Source organism: Cyclopterus lumpus, chromosome 19, assembly GCF_009769545.1.
Source record: "Cyclopterus lumpus isolate fCycLum1 chromosome 19, fCycLum1.pri, whole genome shotgun sequence".
Classification (NCBI taxonomy): domain Eukaryota; kingdom Metazoa; phylum Chordata; class Actinopteri; order Perciformes; family Cyclopteridae; genus Cyclopterus; species Cyclopterus lumpus.
The window spans coordinates 4,380,726-4,400,093 of NC_046984.1; the positions used below are offsets into that span (position 1 = coordinate 4,380,726).

The 19,368-nt window shown below is 47.1% G+C and overlaps 1 protein-coding gene across 1 annotated transcript in view; it reads right to left on the reverse strand.

The window, feature by feature from the left end:
- Positions 1 to 1,388: 1,388 nt before the first annotated feature.
- Positions 1,389 to 19,368, reverse strand: part of cacna1g (calcium channel, voltage-dependent, T type, alpha 1G subunit) — a 188,604-nt gene continuing 170,624 nt past the window's right edge. Inside the window, 11 exon segments of the mRNA XM_034558363.1 lie at positions 1,389 to 1,551; positions 1,553 to 2,430; positions 4,892 to 5,061; positions 5,325 to 5,532; positions 9,777 to 9,938; positions 11,047 to 11,475; positions 12,168 to 12,289; positions 12,611 to 12,689; positions 14,373 to 14,443; positions 16,048 to 16,178; positions 18,018 to 18,127. Coding sequence (XP_034414254.1) covers positions 1,527 to 1,551; positions 1,553 to 2,430; positions 4,892 to 5,061; positions 5,325 to 5,532; positions 9,777 to 9,938; positions 11,047 to 11,475; positions 12,168 to 12,289; positions 12,611 to 12,689; positions 14,373 to 14,443; positions 16,048 to 16,178; positions 18,018 to 18,127 — 2,385 coding nt within the window. The 3' untranslated portion in view covers positions 1,389 to 1,526.

Below are 19,368 nucleotides of genomic sequence, written 5' to 3' on the forward strand. Positions count from 1 at the left end.
AATGCAACTTGACCGTCAACAGCCGGATTGGAAAGTGCACGTGTGCTCTGCTAGCGGCAGGCCAATGCGGCCTCGAGCAGATATGAGGAGCGCGATACAGCGGGCTCACTAAGGTAAACTCACCTCTTTCTAGCCCAGATTCCTTATCGTCGTCGGACTCAACCAACCCTGACCTCGAGTGACGTCACTCGAGGTCATTTTGTAGCCCACTTCCCAAAGCTCAATACCACTTTATATGCAGCAGTGCACGTGTGTTTGATCGTATTGCCCACATTGAAGGTTTTCCTAGGATGCAGACCAATGCTGAGCTACGAACACGCCAAGATTCAGAGTTTACTTCGGGGCAACTTCTATTTGGCCTTGTCTGCTGAACACGAGGCTCCTGAGGTGCATTCAGCCCGTTACGTTCGGTCTCCAATGTCGAGAGGAAAGATCTGCTCGATTGTGCTCGTGGGTTTGGGCAACCTACGAGTCAAGTGCCTGGTGCCGACAAAAGGAAGTCAAAGTGGAAGTGACACATTTTACAGCAGAGATAGGAACATGTTTGCCCCCTCCCTCGTGACAGTTAGTCGTCAGTTGGATGAGCAAATTCTAAGAAGAAAAGGTAAAAGAGAAAAACAGTCGAATCAATTTTAAATTGCTGTTTTGGGGAAATTGATCTCGTCTGTCTCAGTGGAGTCAAGCAATCAGTGGAAAAACATTCAAGTGCAACCTCTTGTTTACTCTCACAATCAAACCACCACAGTCTAATGCTTGTGCTTAAAAATCCAAACTCAGTTAATGACTTTTTTTTCTCATATATATCTATATATATTATATATAGATATGTATATATATATATTTATATATTATTCCTACAAATACATGGTTTTCAGCACTTTGAAAAACGTTCACTTTCCTCAGTAAACCAAGAGAGCTAGAAATATCCTACAATGAAAAAAAAGGACACAAGACAAACCATTTTAGACAAAAAAAAACATGGGAAAAAAACAATCGAAAGAAAACAACAACATCCTGTACAAACACTATGGCCCAATAATTTAAGAAAATAGTGTTTCTAAAACGTTCATATTGCTTTGTACCTCCACTGACCGCGCAAAGCCCACCCTGTGTAACACCAGGCAGTTCGAATGGCGACCACAGAGGGCGCCAAATCCTGGAGGGGGGTGAGGGGGTGGGCTGATGTCACTCCAGAGGTTATGGGGTCAAGCTGCAGCCAGTGGCATGCAGACGGAGCAGAAGAGAAACAGTCACGTCTCGTGTCGTTGTTTCCGGCGTTCTCTTCTTCCCGGGTTCTTTTGGCAGTAACAATACAAAGACAAGGGATGGTCACACTACGACAGTACGCACGCCTTATGAAACAAGGATGTTTTTTACTGTTGGTTGTAGTTTTCACCTTTATTACTCTCTACAGCATTATTACTAGAACTATCACCATCACAGATACACAGTGTGCATCGTGTGTGTGTGTGTGTGTGTGAAGGGTTCATCCAGCTGTGTGTGTCTGTGTGTGGCCGTATCAGTGTTCAGTGCTCAGGGCTTGTCTTCTCTGGGAAGAGTCAGTAGCTTGGGGTTGGTGTTGGGGTTTGGGGGGCTTCCGTCCTGTCCCGAGCCCTCCCCAACTCCCAGGTCAAAGGAGTCCTTGGAGTCACTGGAGGGCGCTCTCCTCCTCAGGCAGGTGTCCCTGCTGGGCAGAGGAGGGGGCATCCCTAATCCCCCAAGCCCCATGCTCCCGAGTCCACCCACGCCCGGGTAGAGGCCCTCCTGTTCGTCGGGGGGGTCCACGGAGATGCAGGGCGGACTCATCTTCTTCTTGTGTCGGGGCGAGGTCTGGCTGTGGATCTGCAGGCTGTTGGCCCGCGACACAAAGCCGGAGGCGCTGCGCTGGGGGCCGGACTCCACCGAGGAGCGTGCCCCCACGGAGGGACACCTCGGGTCGTCCAACCAGGAGTACGGGCGGAGGCGGGGCGGGGGGGGGCTGCGACCCTGCGTGTCAGCGCTGTGGAACCTCTTCAGCGGCCTCTGGCTTGCACTCCGGCTCCCCTCGGCGCCGCCGTCGCCACTCGCCTCTGCCGTGACGCCACCGCTGCCGGCCAACACCCCATCGATAATGAGGGACACTTCCTGGTCCGCCGAGGCCTCCTCCTGTTGGTGCGGCCTGGCTGGCAAGAGCGGACGCGGCGAGGGGGAGTGGGAGGCGAGGCAGTGCTGGTCATGAAGCTGGGTGTGCACGCTGCCCGGGCGGGGGGGTTTAGGGGAGGCGCCTGGTGTGGCGGGGACCAGGCAGAGAGCAAGCTGCTGATAATGATGGGAGCGGGGAGAGGCGGAGGGGGACGGAGGGAGGCCCAGTGAGGCCACATTCACAAGTCCTTCATTGCTCTCCCCTCTGTCTGAACACAGGGCCTCTTGAGAATCAGTAGACACTGCAACCTGGAAGACGGGGCATGTACGGGGGGGGGGGAGTATTCAGGAGAGAAGGGTGAGGGAGATGGAGGTAAATGTGCGGTGAAGAAATGGAGGAGGAGATGGGGGATAGCGAGGGTACGGGGGATCAGGGAGATGAGAGGAGGGGGAGACTAGTTAGTCTAAGGTGAGGAGGATGAGAAGCAGCAGTTTGGGTCAAAGTTCACCCTCTGGCCAGCATATTCCCAGAGTCCTCTACGTGCTGCTCATCGGCGGCGTGGGGTTGAATTGCAATTGCAACGCCATCTATAGAATATATTGCGATCTGAACTTTGGTCCTTTATCGATTGTTTTAATCATTGTGAATGAATCCTCCACACGTTTCTCTTGGGTCTCAGTGTAACACACAACACGGATGGAGGTGACTAGTTTGGTCGCCAATCCTGATCTCGTCTGCGAGTTACAGAGTGTTGGCGATGAACTAGGAGACATCCAGTTCAACTTTTGAGATAAAAAATTAGATTTACCAAGTGACGTGAATGCTGTTTCCATGTAAGAAGATCTGATCTTTATTTCCTTTTGTTGGACAGAAGGACTCGTCAGACTGAGCGCTGGCTAACACAGTGAACTCTGAACCAGACCACCTAACCCTCGAACCTTTGACTCACTCAACACCCTGTAAACCATTTTGGAGTTAAATTTACAACCAAATTGTGATCTGTGTCCCCCCCCCCCGAACAAAACCATCCGCAGGGTGTGAGGCCAACAGCCAAGAGGGCAACCGTACGCATGCAGCTACTGTGGGAGAAGGTTTCGTGCTAAAACTCATAAAATGTCCGTATGATTTGTTTCCCGGCGGACCAGAATGTGTAGAAATGAGGAAGCGAGGCATGTGTGGGTTTAAGGGGCACAGCACTCAGCGTCCCTGTCTCCATCCGAGTGGTGGGGCCACAGGGACAACCTTGTGGCCAAAGATATCACGACCAGGCCATCACACAGCCACACTTGGGAACATGGGTGCAAATAACTACTGTATATAGTATATAGTTGACAGCTATATGCCTTCAATGCACTACCTAGTCTATAGAAAAGTCACGAGTGCGCTATCACTGTGGTACACTGCATGTACAAAATGGTCCAAATGCATGTGGTCAGCACTCGCTGTCTGTTCTGTAGCCACCCCCTGAGTTAAGTAGTAGTTAAGTGCACTGCATTTGGGTAAATGCCGAAGCCAACGGCATCTTTTGCTTGGCTTGAATACGTTCCGTCCCTCAGCGCTCGAATCCGCTGACGCAATGCTACATGAAGAGTATCGTAGAACTGGTCCGAGCCTTGGACGCTTTGTTGCTGATGGTTTAGCAGGAGATAACAAATCAAATGAGTGATGGGGGGGTCAGGGGAGGGAGGAAGCCTGTGTGTCTGTGTTCAATCTGGTTGTCTCTTGGAAGATGAACATGGGAGTCCATTGTTTCTGAAAGTAGCTGAAGTCTGCCGGCGTTTCAGAAACTAGGAGTATCTGTGTTTGAGCAGTAGCTCGGGTCGGGCGGCTTTTGAGCCCAACTGAGCTGAGATCAGAGAGTAAACAGATACCGTGTGGAGGATGAGGCAGCGGATACGTTTAATACCAGATAGGAAAACCAGGAGGAAGGGGAGGGAGGAGGAGGGAGAAGAGTGAAACTGTTTAGAACATGCGACGAGGAACGGGATTCTGGAAAGCTGTGAACCAGATTCTCTGCAACAAGGCGTCAGCACGGAGGCCCTGAGAAGCCAGTGGGAAAGACAATGACAACAACGAGGGTTTTCTCTCCTGCGTTTATGATTTAAGAACATCTGGGGGAATAAAGAGTTTTCGCCAGGTTCCGTACTTTATTTGTATCTGTGAAAAAGGTGGGAGAAGAATGTTTTGCAGGTTTTTTTTTCTTCTATTTTCTTTATTTTTTTTGTCAGGATCACCTTTCAAAGTGTTTGTTTGTTGTAATATTAATTTCGGCAAAAGGAGACCGTAGTGCACCACAACCTCATGTTTCATGTTGATTTAAATACATTTCTAGCAAAAAGAAAGACAAGAATGTGATGTTAAATAGCTGGCTAACACACAATATACGTGAATTATGTTTAGAGTGCTTGGAGAAATTAAAACATTTTCAGTCCTATTTAGAAAATAGGGCTGTAGTGCACTTCTGCCTCTTGTGGCCACAATGAGAATTACAATAACACTGATCCTATGAAAAAAGTAACTTAGAAAAATGATTATTGGCAAAAACACGTGCTTTAGTCAAAATGGAAAGAAACCCATTTAGTTCAGATGTTTCTCTCTTCCCTCTCAGGGCTATACCGTCGCTCTGGGCCACAATTGTTTGGGAAAATCTGAGATTTAAAGATATTTTGTCTTGAGCTTTCATCCCCATACAGTACAGACACAGGCAGGAGAAGGTCATGGAAGCGATTTTCGGAGTAAAGGGAAGATCTGACGACCGTTTATAGTCACCTGTCTGCGGAGCGTCCGGCTGAGCGTGTGCGCCCGCCTGGGAGGGGGAAGTCGTGGTATGCACTCGGAGTCGGAGTGGCTGTGGGGGCTGATGGGTCTGAAGAGGTCCGCGGGCACGTTCAGCTGCTGGGAGCGCTCCTCCGGTTGGGAACGCACTGAGCTGCTGGAACCTGCACAATATAAGACGACAACAGAAAGGCTCCAGCTGGTGTGTTGCTTCTCAGAGGAATGACCTTCCTTGGTTGACGTCAACTCGCATTATGTTACAAATGCACATCTTTACGTGGCCTCACCATGTCTCACTTCTCCCAATTTCGGATCAACGTGAGTGAATAAGCTGCCCAGATGCATTACAATACACTAAATAGGTGCTAGTTTAAAGTTGTTGTGAGGCTTTTTAATTAAATTAAATGAATACCGTATCGTACATTACCTGATTGGCCCCTGTAGGTGCCCAGTATGTGCTGGGGCTCCTGTGTCTGTGCTAGAGGATGTGCTGGAGCCGGGCCCGCGTTGCCAACGGGCTGCAGGGGGAGGAACATGTAGCTGTCGTTGGGCAGGGAGTGTGTGCGTCCCACCACCGGCTTCCTGACACTCAGCAGGTTGTCCTCCAGCGGCTCCCCAGGATCCAGCTGCTCCGGCTGGGGAAAGAGACGAGGGAGTCAGGGTCCTCTCTGGGGCTGGAGGAATTGGATCCTCTTCTTTAACTCAAAGCACTTTCACACTCTTAACGCTCTAAGACACCATTGTGAGCAAAGAGGCCGAGGTCATCGGCACACACGGAACAACAGATATTTGCATGTTGGGGTTGACGGGCACAGAGCTGCCACAGATCACAGAAACCAGACCACGCAAGGTCCAACATTTCCAAACGCTTTCTTTGTCTTTTTTTATTTTTATTTGTGAGACGCTGGACTTATCACAGTCGTGTCACTTTAATTTCGCCATTCCGTGATTGTGTGTGAGCTGGGGCAGTCTGACCCATTACAGAACCGGTTCACAGCCATCACAGAGCTACTGGGGCTCCAGCGCACTTCACCCCCCCACCCCCACCCCCACCCCCCCCCCCCCCCAGTGGCAAACACACACGGCAACTCAAGGAAAAAGAAACTAGAGGACGGAAGACGAGTACAGACACGGACGAAGGAGACTGAACAGGAAAAGGACCACGAGTCTCACATGTGAAGCACATAAGAAGAAGAAGAAAAAAAGAGAGAGAGGAGAAAGAAAACTAAGAGGTACGAGTAGAGACAAAGGAGAGAAAACCGCAAACTGGCAGGTGAGGAGGCGCACTAGTCTACTGGACTGGAGAGGCACACACATTAGGCTGGAAAGGTGGAATGAGAAAGTTGGAGGGCACATGGTTAGATTCACCGGGGTCTTTCAACGCCTCTTGTACTCCTTTTCTTCTCAACCCACCACCTCCTCCTCCTCTTTTTTTTTTTCCCAGCACAGTCCCGTCAACGGCGACTTTGTGCCACGTGTTGCCCCCGGGCCTTTCCATTATTGAGACTGCCACGGTTACAGTGGTCACAGTCTCTGGGGAAGACACGTGATCATTAAAGTGCCAAACTGTTTTTTTTATTAATCCCCGACACCCGGTTGGCATTCAATTAATTATCAATTAAATGGGAAGACGTCCTTGCCGTTGAGGAATGTACCCACTAATCCTGGGATGCATTTATAGGTCTAAAAGCATGACATCGTGTCCTTGTGAGGAGAAAATAATGGACGAGGTGGTGACAGTCATTCATCACATGTCACCATACCTAGAATGTGTAAATGTCCAACTTTGGCGCCTGTATTGTTATAACAAAACAAACAAAAAACACTGCAACTGAAAGCAATTATTTGTTTGTAATCTTTTTGCTGTGGCTGAAAATAGTTTCCTACTGCAGCAACAGTGAGAGCACTGAGAGTTAATCCCAACAGGAACGTTGCGGGTCAGAAATACCAAAACAATGAGCCGAAGAACCTCATAAAGCTGAGCGGAAGAGCCGGATCAGGGGTGGAACTCTCTGCGGCTTCATTAGGAAAGCACAAACACCTTTTACATACGAGTCATTTGATCCAAATATTAACATAAGAAAAGCTCATTTCAATGTTTTTAATTGTGCTGGGATTACCGCCGCAACATTTGCTGTTAGCTAATTGAGCATACACTTGGTGCCCCCCCCCCACCCCCCCACCCACCCCCACGTCAATGTGAACCTGTAGCACCCAAGTATGTGAGAGCAAGTGGCTTTGGAAGAGCCCAGTGAAGGGAAAAAACACTACAAGAGACTGCGGAGCGGAAGAGGGAGGGATGGAGAAAGAGAAAGAGAGGTGCTGTCAGTACATTGCACTCCAGACTGGTTAGAAAGAGGGGGTTAAAATCTCCGGGGGCCGAGTCGTCGGTCAGAGCTAGGGACCAGGACGTCTCAGAGGCCAGAGACAGAGCTTCCATCTCCGCTAGAGGGATCTAGACAGGGAGAGACAACGGCTGGTGAGCAGAGAAAACAAAACGCAGCAAGATAAGGACGGTACACACACACACACACATACAAGCACACACAAGAGCTGCAGCTAACGGAGACACACGTGTGAAACTGGAAGGGTGTTGCCGAGCGACGCAACGAGGAAGGACGGAGAGAACATGTGGAGGCTGGGAGCTATATGGATGGAAGACCTTTTGATTTGTTTGTTAATGAGGGGTTTTATTCTTAGAAAAGGGAACATGTTTCTGATGTAAGGCAGGCGGCAACCAAACAGCGGTCTGACAATTGAAGCCTTCTGGTTGGAAAAAGAAGTCAGGTCGTATAAAAGTCTATATAAAATGACTCTACTCCTCTCTTGATTTATTACCTCAGTAAACATTATAAACATTAGTTGATGGTCTCAATCTCTAGTTTCAAGTCTTCTTTAATACAGCATGATGTTCATTTAGTTAATTATGGTCCATTTAGAGTCAAACAGACCATAAAGCAGGGTATGCTTTAGGGGCGTGGCTACCTGGTGTTCTTGTCCTAACACTGAATTATTAATTCTTTGATGCATTTTACTGGTTGGTTTCAAGTCTGTCGTCTCCTTTATGTGAACTTATTTGAATGATTGTATGAGACCACCTGGTAAAAGAGATACAAATCCACACTATTTACATTATTCAATTGTGTGATGAACAGCAGTGTGATGACACACACACACACACACACACAGCCTGATGATTCTGAGGAGACGTGATGCAAGTGGGACAATCGCACTCGTTCACAGCAGCAAACGAGCGGACTCATTCACGCCGTGTGCGATGAACAGAGACGTCGTGTTAAAGCAAACACCTCCAAGTGGATGTTGAATTGGCGTCACTGAACACTGCAGAGCTCGGCGTCGTTCTTGCAGTGTTTTGAAGCCTCGGGCGTTTCTGGGGGGCTGCTTAGCGGGGAGTGTGTGTGTGTGTGTGTGTGTGTGGGGGGGGGGGGGGGGGGGGGGGGGGGCTTTCTGACCCATCCCAGCAGAGCGGGGTGAGGCTCGGATGCGAAGGGGAGAGGTGGCCCACATGGCGTCTCAGAATGACGTCTCAGAACCCATTTAAAGCTTTTAGAAGATGGGCTTTTGCAATGCTGATGTGATCGTGACGCCATTTGCCTTCACGTGAGGAAAAAGAGGACCATGTCTTTCTTCCAGCTGGCGCCGTGATCCAGAGCTCTCTTTGAGAGGCTGTTTTTAGCAAAGTATGACACGTGTGCAGGAGACGCAGCGAACGCTAAAGCGTCTCTAAGTGTGGGCCAGGGAGGGATTCTGCACACACACACTTTATTCTCCAATTAATTAATTCAAGTGAGTCATAACATTTCAGGAAAAAAAAGTGGTAAATGCTGCCAATAACGGTGAATGGTGTTTCATCTATTGAGTCGACCAAACTCATCTCATTCCTCGTAAACTTGATCAAATCTTCATTTAAATAATAAAATTTCAACTAACCAGCGGCTCCAAAACTTTGTTTTTTTTTTGCTTGTGACCTCATTGAACAACGTTTACTACTCATGTAAATGAACGTTTGTCTGCGAGTCGAGATCATTTCAATCAGTTTGATTTGCTTCTTTATGAGAAATGAAAAGACGTCTGAAAAAATAAAAAGAGTCCTGAGATGCTAAAAGACCCCCCCCCCCCCCCCCCCCAAAAGAAACATGTATGTAGAGTAAGATGAGTGAAATAGAATGAATCAGAACAAATCAACACACCTAAGTACAAAATAAATACACTTAAATGCGAATCATAACAATAAAACAGGTTGTGCTGCTCACAACACTGGAAAATGACATTTAAAACCACAACGTCTCTGTTTAGAATCATTGTTAATAATAATAATCCACAGAACACCCTGTGGGGAGTCTTCATGGGGACTATTTCCTCAGTTGAAAGTAGTTCCAGTGAGGTCTGTGAATTATCCTGAGTGGCCAAGGCATTGTTTCATAAACAACGGCTATTGTTTATTTGTAACACTTCATTATTAAATGCAGAGAGCACAAAAACAGCCCAAATCAAAATTCCATTCACCTTTTAATGCATTTTGAGTGCTTTCAAAGACAAATATCTCAAAACCTCTGGAGTGAGATCATGGGATGTATTGTTATTTAGATGAACTGACCCTTGAAAGGCACTCTCTCTCATTTTAGGAAAGTCCCTTTGTGAGACTGTATTGACAACAGAGCATATTATGGTATTTAATCTTGTGTATAGGACACAAAACCATGTCTGTAATGTTTCAGGGTTCGTTCTTGATAATCAGAAATGACAGCAGCAATTTCTGTTTTGCAATTTTCATTTCTTTTCCCCCGAAAAAATGAGACCCGTGAGACGTGACGTATGAAAATGGAGGCAGTGAGTCATCATTCTGGTGATTATTGACCTTCTCGGCGCTGCTGTGCCTGCGGGGCTTGGGGGGCTTGGGGGGCAGCGCGTAGTAGTGGCACACAGAGCCAGACAGGTTGTCCATCAAGCTCAACTCTCCCTCCATTGAACCCTGCATGACCAGGGAGACCGAGTCAAACGGCGCCCTCCGCTGGACAAACTTAGATGATGCAGAGGGAGAAGACAGAAGGAAGGGGAGAGAAGGAGGGGATGGAAGAAGTCGTAGAAAATGGAAAGTCAAGAGACACGGGAATAAAGGTGGAAAGAGAGAGTGGATCACAAAGAAAGAAAGACAGAATCGATCAGGTCGAAAAACAAACAGATATACAAGCAGAAGCAAGACATAAGACAAGATAAAAGATGAGATAAAACACATCCAAGGACGAGAACTAGAGTCACACTTTGCCTTAGTTAGTATCCAGACCTGTAAGGGTCGTCCTAAATAACCTGAAACTTCCAAGCAGCAAGTGAATATATATATATATATATATATAACCTCCCTCCAAACATCCACCCTTGCGCTTGTTGCCATTTAACCCCACCAGGGGGCACTACAGCACCGCAGGTCTCCCAGAGGAGATTGCGGCTTAACCACACATGTTTTTGGAGGAAAGAGGGATAACATCTCACAGGGGAAACACACAACGACAGCGAGACCTCTACTTCCTATCGCAACCCCCCCTTACAAAAAGTTCCCCGCTGTCTGGAAATAGCTGTTTAAGTGAACAACAAGGCCCTGTGGTCCAGCTTTCCCATGGCACTGTGACCTGTCTATGACTGGCATGTCACACACACACACACACACACACACACACACACACACACACAGTATACACACCACACTGATATGGGTCAGTATGGGTTATACAAAATTAGACATTTGCATATCCAGTGCATGACTCTGATTTTGGATACCTCCCTCATAAATGCATCCCCCTTATGTTTTGAAACGACGCCAGAATGCAGAGGGAACATGTCCTATTATGGCCAATTCCACCACAGTCCGTTTACATGTGGGCTACGGTTTAGGCAGCGAAGAGACATTCCTCCCAAGACATCTATGATGTCAGATGCCATCCAGCATGCTCAGTGTCCCTCGGCATGGGCCGGAGAGTAAACGGATGGTTTCACAACGGGGTGATGAGGACATTGATAGCGAAGGCGTGGAGCTATACAGGCACAGGTGCCACAACAAAACAACCAAAAGAAAAGGCTCAAAGTATGTCTAACGCAAACACTTATTGAGCAACACCAAAAAGATTCCTCACCTCCAGCGGGGGCTCCAGGCATGAAGGGGGGTCTGCTCCGATGTTTACAGAGTCTCTGGTTATATCAGCAGTGGGCGAGTCCGTAGAACACTCTCTCTCCTGGTCCATGTCCCCGTCCCCCCCGCTGGTGGACCTCCAGGGGGAACCCCCTGAGCTCGACCTGTCCATGCCCAGCGCCATAGGGTTGAGCTGGGGCGACCTCGTCACCACGTCTCCTCCCCCTTGCATCTGGCGCTCCAGCGCCAACTCGGCCTCCAGCTCCGCCTCCTCCTTGGCTTCCTTGTTGCTCTCCTCCAGGTGCTTCATCAGCACAGCAATGACCACGTTGACCAGGACAAACTGAGCGGTCAAAACGAAGGAGACGAAGTAGAGGGGCGAGACCACGGTGTTGTAGCAGGTGCTGTTCTGGCCGCAGTTCCTCAGTGTGTCCTGGGAGGAGCACGGGCACATGACATGAACAGCTTTTACCAGCAAGCAGATGTATCAACCTGGATAACGTTCAATAAGGACCGTGAGAGCTTCCTCTCTGGGGGATGGCGACGCCAATCGGTCCTGAAATGTCTCGCCTGCTATCGGAACGTTGCGCCAAAAGAGGGAAAAAAGCCTGCTCACTTCAGCTTGTTATCTAGCGTCACTAGCAGGTGAACGTTTTCACTTATCCAGTCAAATATGCAAATATCTTATCATATGGATTTGCCACGAGACATTGGCGATCCCATAATTCGAGCCACCAGTTGTTGGAGGAATTGGTTCGCAATTTATAATAAACGCACTTAACAATAATCATTGTTTTGTAATCCCCTGAATCTTTACCCAAATCTGTCTCGAAAAAGGAACGCGGAGACAACACACCAACAGCCATATAAAAAGTGTGTGAGAATCATTTTGAGGTAACTGGCATCTTAGTTGTCTCAACGCAACGATGTACCAGCTGTTATTTGGCGCCATGGGTGAAAAAGAATCCCCTTTTTAACACTGAATCATAACCATCTACAAAAATGGGGGTCCGCATGTCAACACATCTCTCAGCGTGCCTTAAAGAATCAATGTGCATCATGTGTGTGTGTGTGTGTGTGTGTGTGTGTGTTTGCAGGGGTCCCACACTGCAGTGGTAGTTTCACCTTCATTATGCCGTTCCAGTTGTCTCCGGTGGAAACTCTGAAGAGCAGCAGAAATGCCATCCCAAAGTTTTTGAACGTCGCATAGCGCCCCAGACCTTCACATGGATGTAATTCATCGCAGACTTGGGAAAGAAGGAGGAGGAGGGGGAGGAGGGGGGGAGGGAGGGAGGGGGGGGGGGGGGAAGAAGGGAAGGAATGGCCAGACAGTAAAGAAGAGAGGTGGAGACAAAGAGAGTTGTAACAACACCGGGCTTTTGCGATTATATGATAATAACCGTAATAGTGTTTTATTAGTCCGAAAGCGACAAGCTAGAATGTGAAAAAGAGAAATCAATATGGCATCTCAACAAAGGGCTTTGGAAAGCAATTAACATCGGATGGATTAAAACCCACAGAGGGGAGAATGGAATACTGCGGGTGGTGTGTCTGTGTGTGTCCCTTACTCAAGTCGCCAAACAGCTCCACACCCAGCGCTGCGAAAATAAAGAAGAGAAGCATGAAGAGGAGACCCAGGTTCCCCACCTGCAGAGAGACAACAGGAAGAGAGAGAGAGAGAGCGAGAGGGGATTAGTCAGAGGAGAGAAATCCTTGGCAAAATAAACCAACAACGGGGGACAACAAACAAGTCCTTCCAGTGAGAAAGTGAACGGAGGGTCGTGATGAAGCAGCCAAGAGGGGGAAAAGAAAACAAGCGTTTGCGACTGTCCAATTACAGCCTAGAGACCGTAACTGGGCACGGCCGGCCTGTCGAGCCCTGGATCGCTGTGTGCGGCGAGCACGGGGACGTAAGTAAGAGGGAGACTTTGGACCATAATTCGCTTTCTCTTTGCCCGAAACCCAAAAAACCGGGAGACGGACGTAAAGGAAACGGATCTCACTGCCTGTTTATCTGCTCAGACGCGAGCTGTGAATATTAGCATGCGGGGCTAAACTCTCTGAGCAGTGGTAACGAGTAGTCAAACATGTGTTCCCATTGCGTGGGAGCTGTTCCGGGAAAATGTGGACTGAAGTTAGCAGCCCCGTTTCTGGGGGTGAGTCCTGTCCCCCGGGGGTCCTTGAAGTAGTTCCATTGCAAAAGAACAAAGGCATTCAGGGAGTATATATATCGTCAGTAGGATATAAAACTGTTGGTGGATGATTTTAATGAATAAAGAACACACACTTTGGACATTTGACTCGGGTTAAAAACATTGCTAAGACCATGAAAAGCCTTTGAAGAGTCTTCTGAGCGTGTTGAACTAGTATATCGAGCTGGGAGACATAAAACCCCGCCAGCACTGATACGCTCTCCCTTGTCCCCGATGCTCTGCTGGGTTTAGGGAAGATTAGAATCCAGGAGACGCAGCTAAACCCGTCGTTCAAGACGACGTGACGTTCCTCAAACACGGCGGTGCAGCTTATTTGGTCACCCTGCGATACAAGAGCATTTCCAGGTGGTCTTCTTTTTTTTTCTCGTGGATCATCAACTTGTAAGAAGCTTAACACAAAAGACACAAAAAAAAACTAAGACTAAACAAACAAAACAAATGTGAATAAAAACACGAGGAGCTCTAGTCGTGCAGCTGATCCTGGACGAGAGCGGTACATCAGGTGGGTTGAGGTGATGAAAAGCTTGAGGATTTGTGGCTGCCGCTGCTGCCACCGTCAATGCTAATCAGCATGCGGCAACCTGCTCCCACTCCCACCACCGCCTATTATGGGATGTATTAATCATGAACACTTCTGACAAGCTCCAGGAGGAATTAGCCTGGAACGGGCGGCAGTACAGAGGTAGCATTAAAGAAGGCCGTGAACGACAGGGACGAGAGTTAATTCTCTCTCGCTCCAAACACCGCAGAAGTTGTTCTCATTTACCAACTCCACCGCCCCGGCATCCACCCACCGCCGCTCAAAACAAAGAACCTGAAGCTACATTCGCTCCCCGGTCTCTTGGCAGGGGGTGGTTATGCAAATAAGGATCTCTGGAGTCGGCGAAAAAACAACAAAATAAAAAGAAAGCTCAAGGGAGACGAGGCGCCCAACCCCCCCCCCCCCCCCCCCCCCCCCCCGAAACAGAAGACTGTGTACCCAACATAAAAAAAAGGATTCCAGGATGTAATTTTAGGGACAGCTTCTGTGGGACATGTTATAATAATTATGTATTTAAAAAAAAGAAGAGAATTCAGTGGCTTCGGTGGATGTTATTTAACAGAGTTGACGGTGTACCTGAGGCAGGGCTTGCATAACGGTGTCCAGCAAAGCTCTCATCCCCACCGCCATCTTCAAGAGCTTCAACACTGCGGGGACACACACACACACACACACAAACGCACACACACACACACAGAAAGTGAAAAATTGTCTCACCAATATGAAGATGGTTCACTCTTACATAACAGAACAGAACAGGGACTTGTGCCATCACGCCTTCTTTGAAATTGAAAGGACTCAACATCTTCCTTACTTGCAGGCTAATCCGATAGTGGAGTCACACACGTGGGCTTTTATTACTTTTAGGTCACCGGTATGGGGATCGGGGTACCGATTGAGGTACGCCAAGACAAGGGGTGGAAAGGTAGAGATGCTCGAAAAATGTAGGTTTTTCTTGAAGGAGCTTCCACCAGTTGCCTAGCAACCTCAGTGATGACAAAACTCCAGGCCTAGACCAAGAAATATTTAACCTAAACATGTAAATGAAAACATGAAACAGCCGGGATTGTAGCCGGTGGGCAGAGACGTTTGGGTCGAGACAGGCTAGCTGTTTCCCCCTGCTTCCAGTCTTTGTGCTAAGCTAAGCTAACTGGCTGACAGCGTTGCCCTTAATGAAATTAAGAGTGGTAATGATGATCGTCCCTAAAGGCGGACAAGCATATTTCCGCAAAACGTCACACTATTCCTTTAATAGTCAATCAACGTCGGCGAGGAACGTCCCAATGTGATTACAGTGGAGCCAGAGTGGAAATGATATGGCCTGAACATGTGCACGTTGATGCCAGATAGAGAAGGAGGAGACTACTGTACCCAGCCAAATCACGGCTTCCCACACACACACACACACACACACAGGAGCATGTGTTTGTGCCCGGTCTTCTGTGTGACAGTAATCGATAACGACTTCCCCCGCTACTTCTTTTTCTATTCCAGGTCCATTAATCAGACAAAACAGGTGAGCTTCCCTCCCGCTTGTCTTATCTCCTCTTTCTGCCGGGTCTCTTCTCCTCTTTGCACCCCGTTTCCTCCCCTCCGACCTCTTTTTTATCTTTAATTACCTGGACAGTAATCAGCTTGAAGCACACAGCGCTGCCCTCCCCTTCCTCTTCTTCCCTCCCCGGCCACCCCTGTCTATTGAACTCGACCTTTCCGAATTTCCGAACCACCTCCACCTGCCCCGCCATTTATTCTCCTTTCAAATAACCTGTACGCCCACTCCGTCTCTCTCACCCATCGAAATACCTTTTTCTTCCTTTCATGCATCTCCTCGTCAGGTCAGACATGAGCCGTGCCTCCTCCTCTCATTTGATCCCCCCCGTGCCTCGTCTCATATTCTCTGAGTTTAATCCAATTACTGCTATAATGTGCCTGGACTCTCCCCCACCCTTGGCTATCTCTCCTCATCTCTCCCATTTTCTCTCCCTTTGTCTCTACATTTTAACTGTGCGCTCCTTCCCAGCACTGTGTTTGCCAGCTCGCTGTGTTTCTCTGTGCCATCTGGTCGACTCACACCCTGCCTGAACCCCGCTGAGACTTGCCGTGCAAAAAAATGAAAACGATGGGAGGTCTCCGGGACGAGGCTGTTTAACCAGGCATCTTAAAAGTTACAGCACTGTGAAAGAGAGAGTGTGAGGTAGAGGTTGGGGCGGACGGATGGACGGGCGGGGGAAGACATGTGGGAGTTCCATACCTCGTGCTATCCTCAGCACTCTCATGATGCGGATGATGGTGGGGTTGATGGGCAGCGCGTTGCCATCAATCTCCTCCAGAGTGATGCCCATGATGGACAGCAGCACGATGGCCAGATCCAGCTGGTTCCACCTACACACACACACACACACACACACACACACACACGACCCGTCGGTCCCTAGCACTGACTTAGAGCACTTCTTTTCACTTAAAACCTATGATACATGTGACTGGCTGCACAAATCTGATCGCACAGACTTTGCAACCCAATTTTGGCTTTAGAAAAAATAAGTTGAGACTTCCCCGGAGCCAAAATCTGTCAATTTCATTTTAATTTTAACACCTGCTATATGAACATGTACACCTTGTTAGCTCTTGGTTTTAAAACTATGTGCTTATTTGTAAAATAGAACACATCAGACTTTTGTCATGAACAGAACAATGGTGTTTTACTAACCAGGAGTCAATGAATTCAAACTGAAAGGATCTGAGCTGCCGACCACTGCGGTGCTTTTGGGAAGGGGCGAACAACGCACTTTTTTAAACAACCTTCAAGCCTACAGGGGTGAGTGCTTGACACACACAGCTTACTAATCACTTAAACGTCAGATTTAGAGACAATTTCCTGGATGCATGGGAGTGTGCAGAATGTTTTAGTGTTATTAGGCCGATTAAAAAAGCAGCAACGGCATCATTTCAATTTGAGTGTATCATAAGAATAGATGCAGCAGACTCCGATAAGGAGTCGGCAGTGTGTTCAAAATCTAGATTCCCAGCTCCTGTGCAATTAATGTGTCCGAAACACATGTCTGGAACAAAATGGGAGAATGAAAGTCAGGGAGGATGGTGGTGGGTGGTCGTACTAATCAGGTTTATCAATGGCCATTGTCCCCTCCATAGCTTTTCCTTAACATCCTTAATCACACGATCAAAGTGTGAATCAACGCAAGAACTTCTACTCAAAATACCAATAAGATTTGTAAATTAGTCCCTGGGGTCTTGGGTGAATGTTGTGTTTGTGTGTACCTGTGTGTGAGTTTATGCGTATAGTGGTAATATCAAAAGATTAATGGTCGACTCTGGCAAAGAGAGTGGACATCATGGAGCCCCTGGTGGTCAGCGCTGTTCCAAAAACATGACTCCTCCACTGAGGTGTGTGTGTGTGTGTGTGTGTGTGTGTGTGTGTGTGTGCATCGACGTGCATGTCACGTGTAGTAACATACATTTGTGCTGTTGCGCGATTGTGTTTGTGTGTTATTTGTGTGGTTTTCAGCGGGAAGCCAGGGATTTCAAAGCTATGACATCATCTAAGGCAGCGTGTTTTATGGGTGTTTAACGAGGCCGTTTGTATTCATACAGGCCTCACTGAGAAACCATCCACTGGAGCCCGTTAGAAAACGCTCATTTAAGCTCTCTGAACGTTGCCTCAGATTTTCCACATGACTCAGAGGTTAAAGAGCCGTACCTTTAACCACCGCTCCATTACAATATCACGTCCGCCAACGTGTCAAAACCCTAAACTGGGAGTTAAATGTTCTTTTCAGGATTTCGGTCAGATCTTTGTCAGAGATGTTTGACAAAGGCGCCACTTAAAGGACCAGCGTGTATGAGGAAGTGGCGTCTCCTGGTGTGGTTGCAGATTGCATCCAACTGAAAGCCTCAACCCTCCTTTTCCAAGCGTGTTTTAGTATGTAAGTATGTAGTAAGCATGTTGGCCTTCAGGTAATGTACAAAAGGCTCCAAGAATGGTTTGTCCATTGGCGGCACAACATGGCGGACTCTGTGAAGAGGACCCGCAATGAGGAGATATGAGTGGCTGGTTCTGGCGTAACAAAAACGCAAATATTCTTCAGTTCAGTTCATTATACACTTATGAAAACATGAATATTATTTTACATTTCTGGCAATAAATCCCCAATAATCCTACACAGTGTTCCTTTAAGGGGATCATGGCAATTGAATACTGACTTGTCCTTGAAGAAGCGTCGGAAGCCGAAGGCCACCAACTTCAAGACCGACTCCAGGACAAAGATGACGGTGAAGATGTAGTTACAGATCGTCAATGCCTTTTTCAACTCCTGAGGATGTCAGGGAGAGAAATATTAAAGATTAATAAACTGCACAAGTATCCATCGTGATGAGTCAGTAGAGCTAGCATTACGTGTTCTGGTATCTTAGCAGGGTGAGCTGTGGATTTCATTGTCTCTCATTATATGAAATGTGCTTAAACTTGGCTGAAAGTAAATTTAAGGATCTTGCCCTATTGTTGTTGTTTTAATTATTTTTATAAATAAAACCAATTTTCCGATGTCAATCAGTTAAACTAATTTACTTGCTATGGTGGATATCTTTGCGGTCTTAACTACACATCATTCCTGCATGCATAGTTTTTAAAGTCCATATTGTAAACTCTGTCCTCTTTTCCAAAATTAGCTGTTCTTGATCACTCACATTGTCCAACCCCTCCCTCATGATCCATGAAAAGGCCACTAGAATATAAGAGTCCATTTTAGCCTGTGGGAGAATTCACAGTTGCCATCTGCATGTAAAAACTGACCTTTAGTTGTGAGACAGGGAGAGAACTGGTGGTCAAGAGGGATTTTACTAAATCCTTACTGGTGGCAATTCATCGACTCACAGCTAGTTCCAGTTTGTGATACATCCTTTTACTCAATTCCATTCCATTCAGCCAAACAATAAAGTATCAACTGTATATCCATTTGCTACAAATTGTGAAATCCTTAACACCCCTGACTTAAATACCTACTTTACCCAACACTTATGGAGCTTGTTTTCTTTCTCGATTCAAGAGCAGGTTTTTATTTTTCAATTTGCTAAGGGTTTTGAGGGAAAACATTACAAAAATCAGTGAGTCCTGCTCTTAAAAGAAAAGAACACACTCTTGAATAAAGATAGAAAACCAGACAAAAACCTTCTATTGAACCCAGAGACTTTATATTATACCCAACAACCTTCTATTGTACTTTCAGACTATCTATTTTACTTAAAAGAAAACATATTGTACCCAAAGACTTTGTTTTCTACCCAAGAAAGTTGTATTGTACCTTTAAGACTATCTATTCTACCCAATAACCTTCTATTGTACCCAAAGACTTTCTATTCTACCCAATAACCTTCTATTGTACCCAAATACTTTCTATTCTACCCAATAACCTTCTATTGTACCTTAAGACTTTCTATTCTACCCAATAACCTTCTATTGTACATAAAAACTTTCTATTCTACCCAATAACCTTCTATTGTATCTTAAGACTTTCTATTCTACCCAATAACCTTCTATTGTACCCAAAGACTTTCT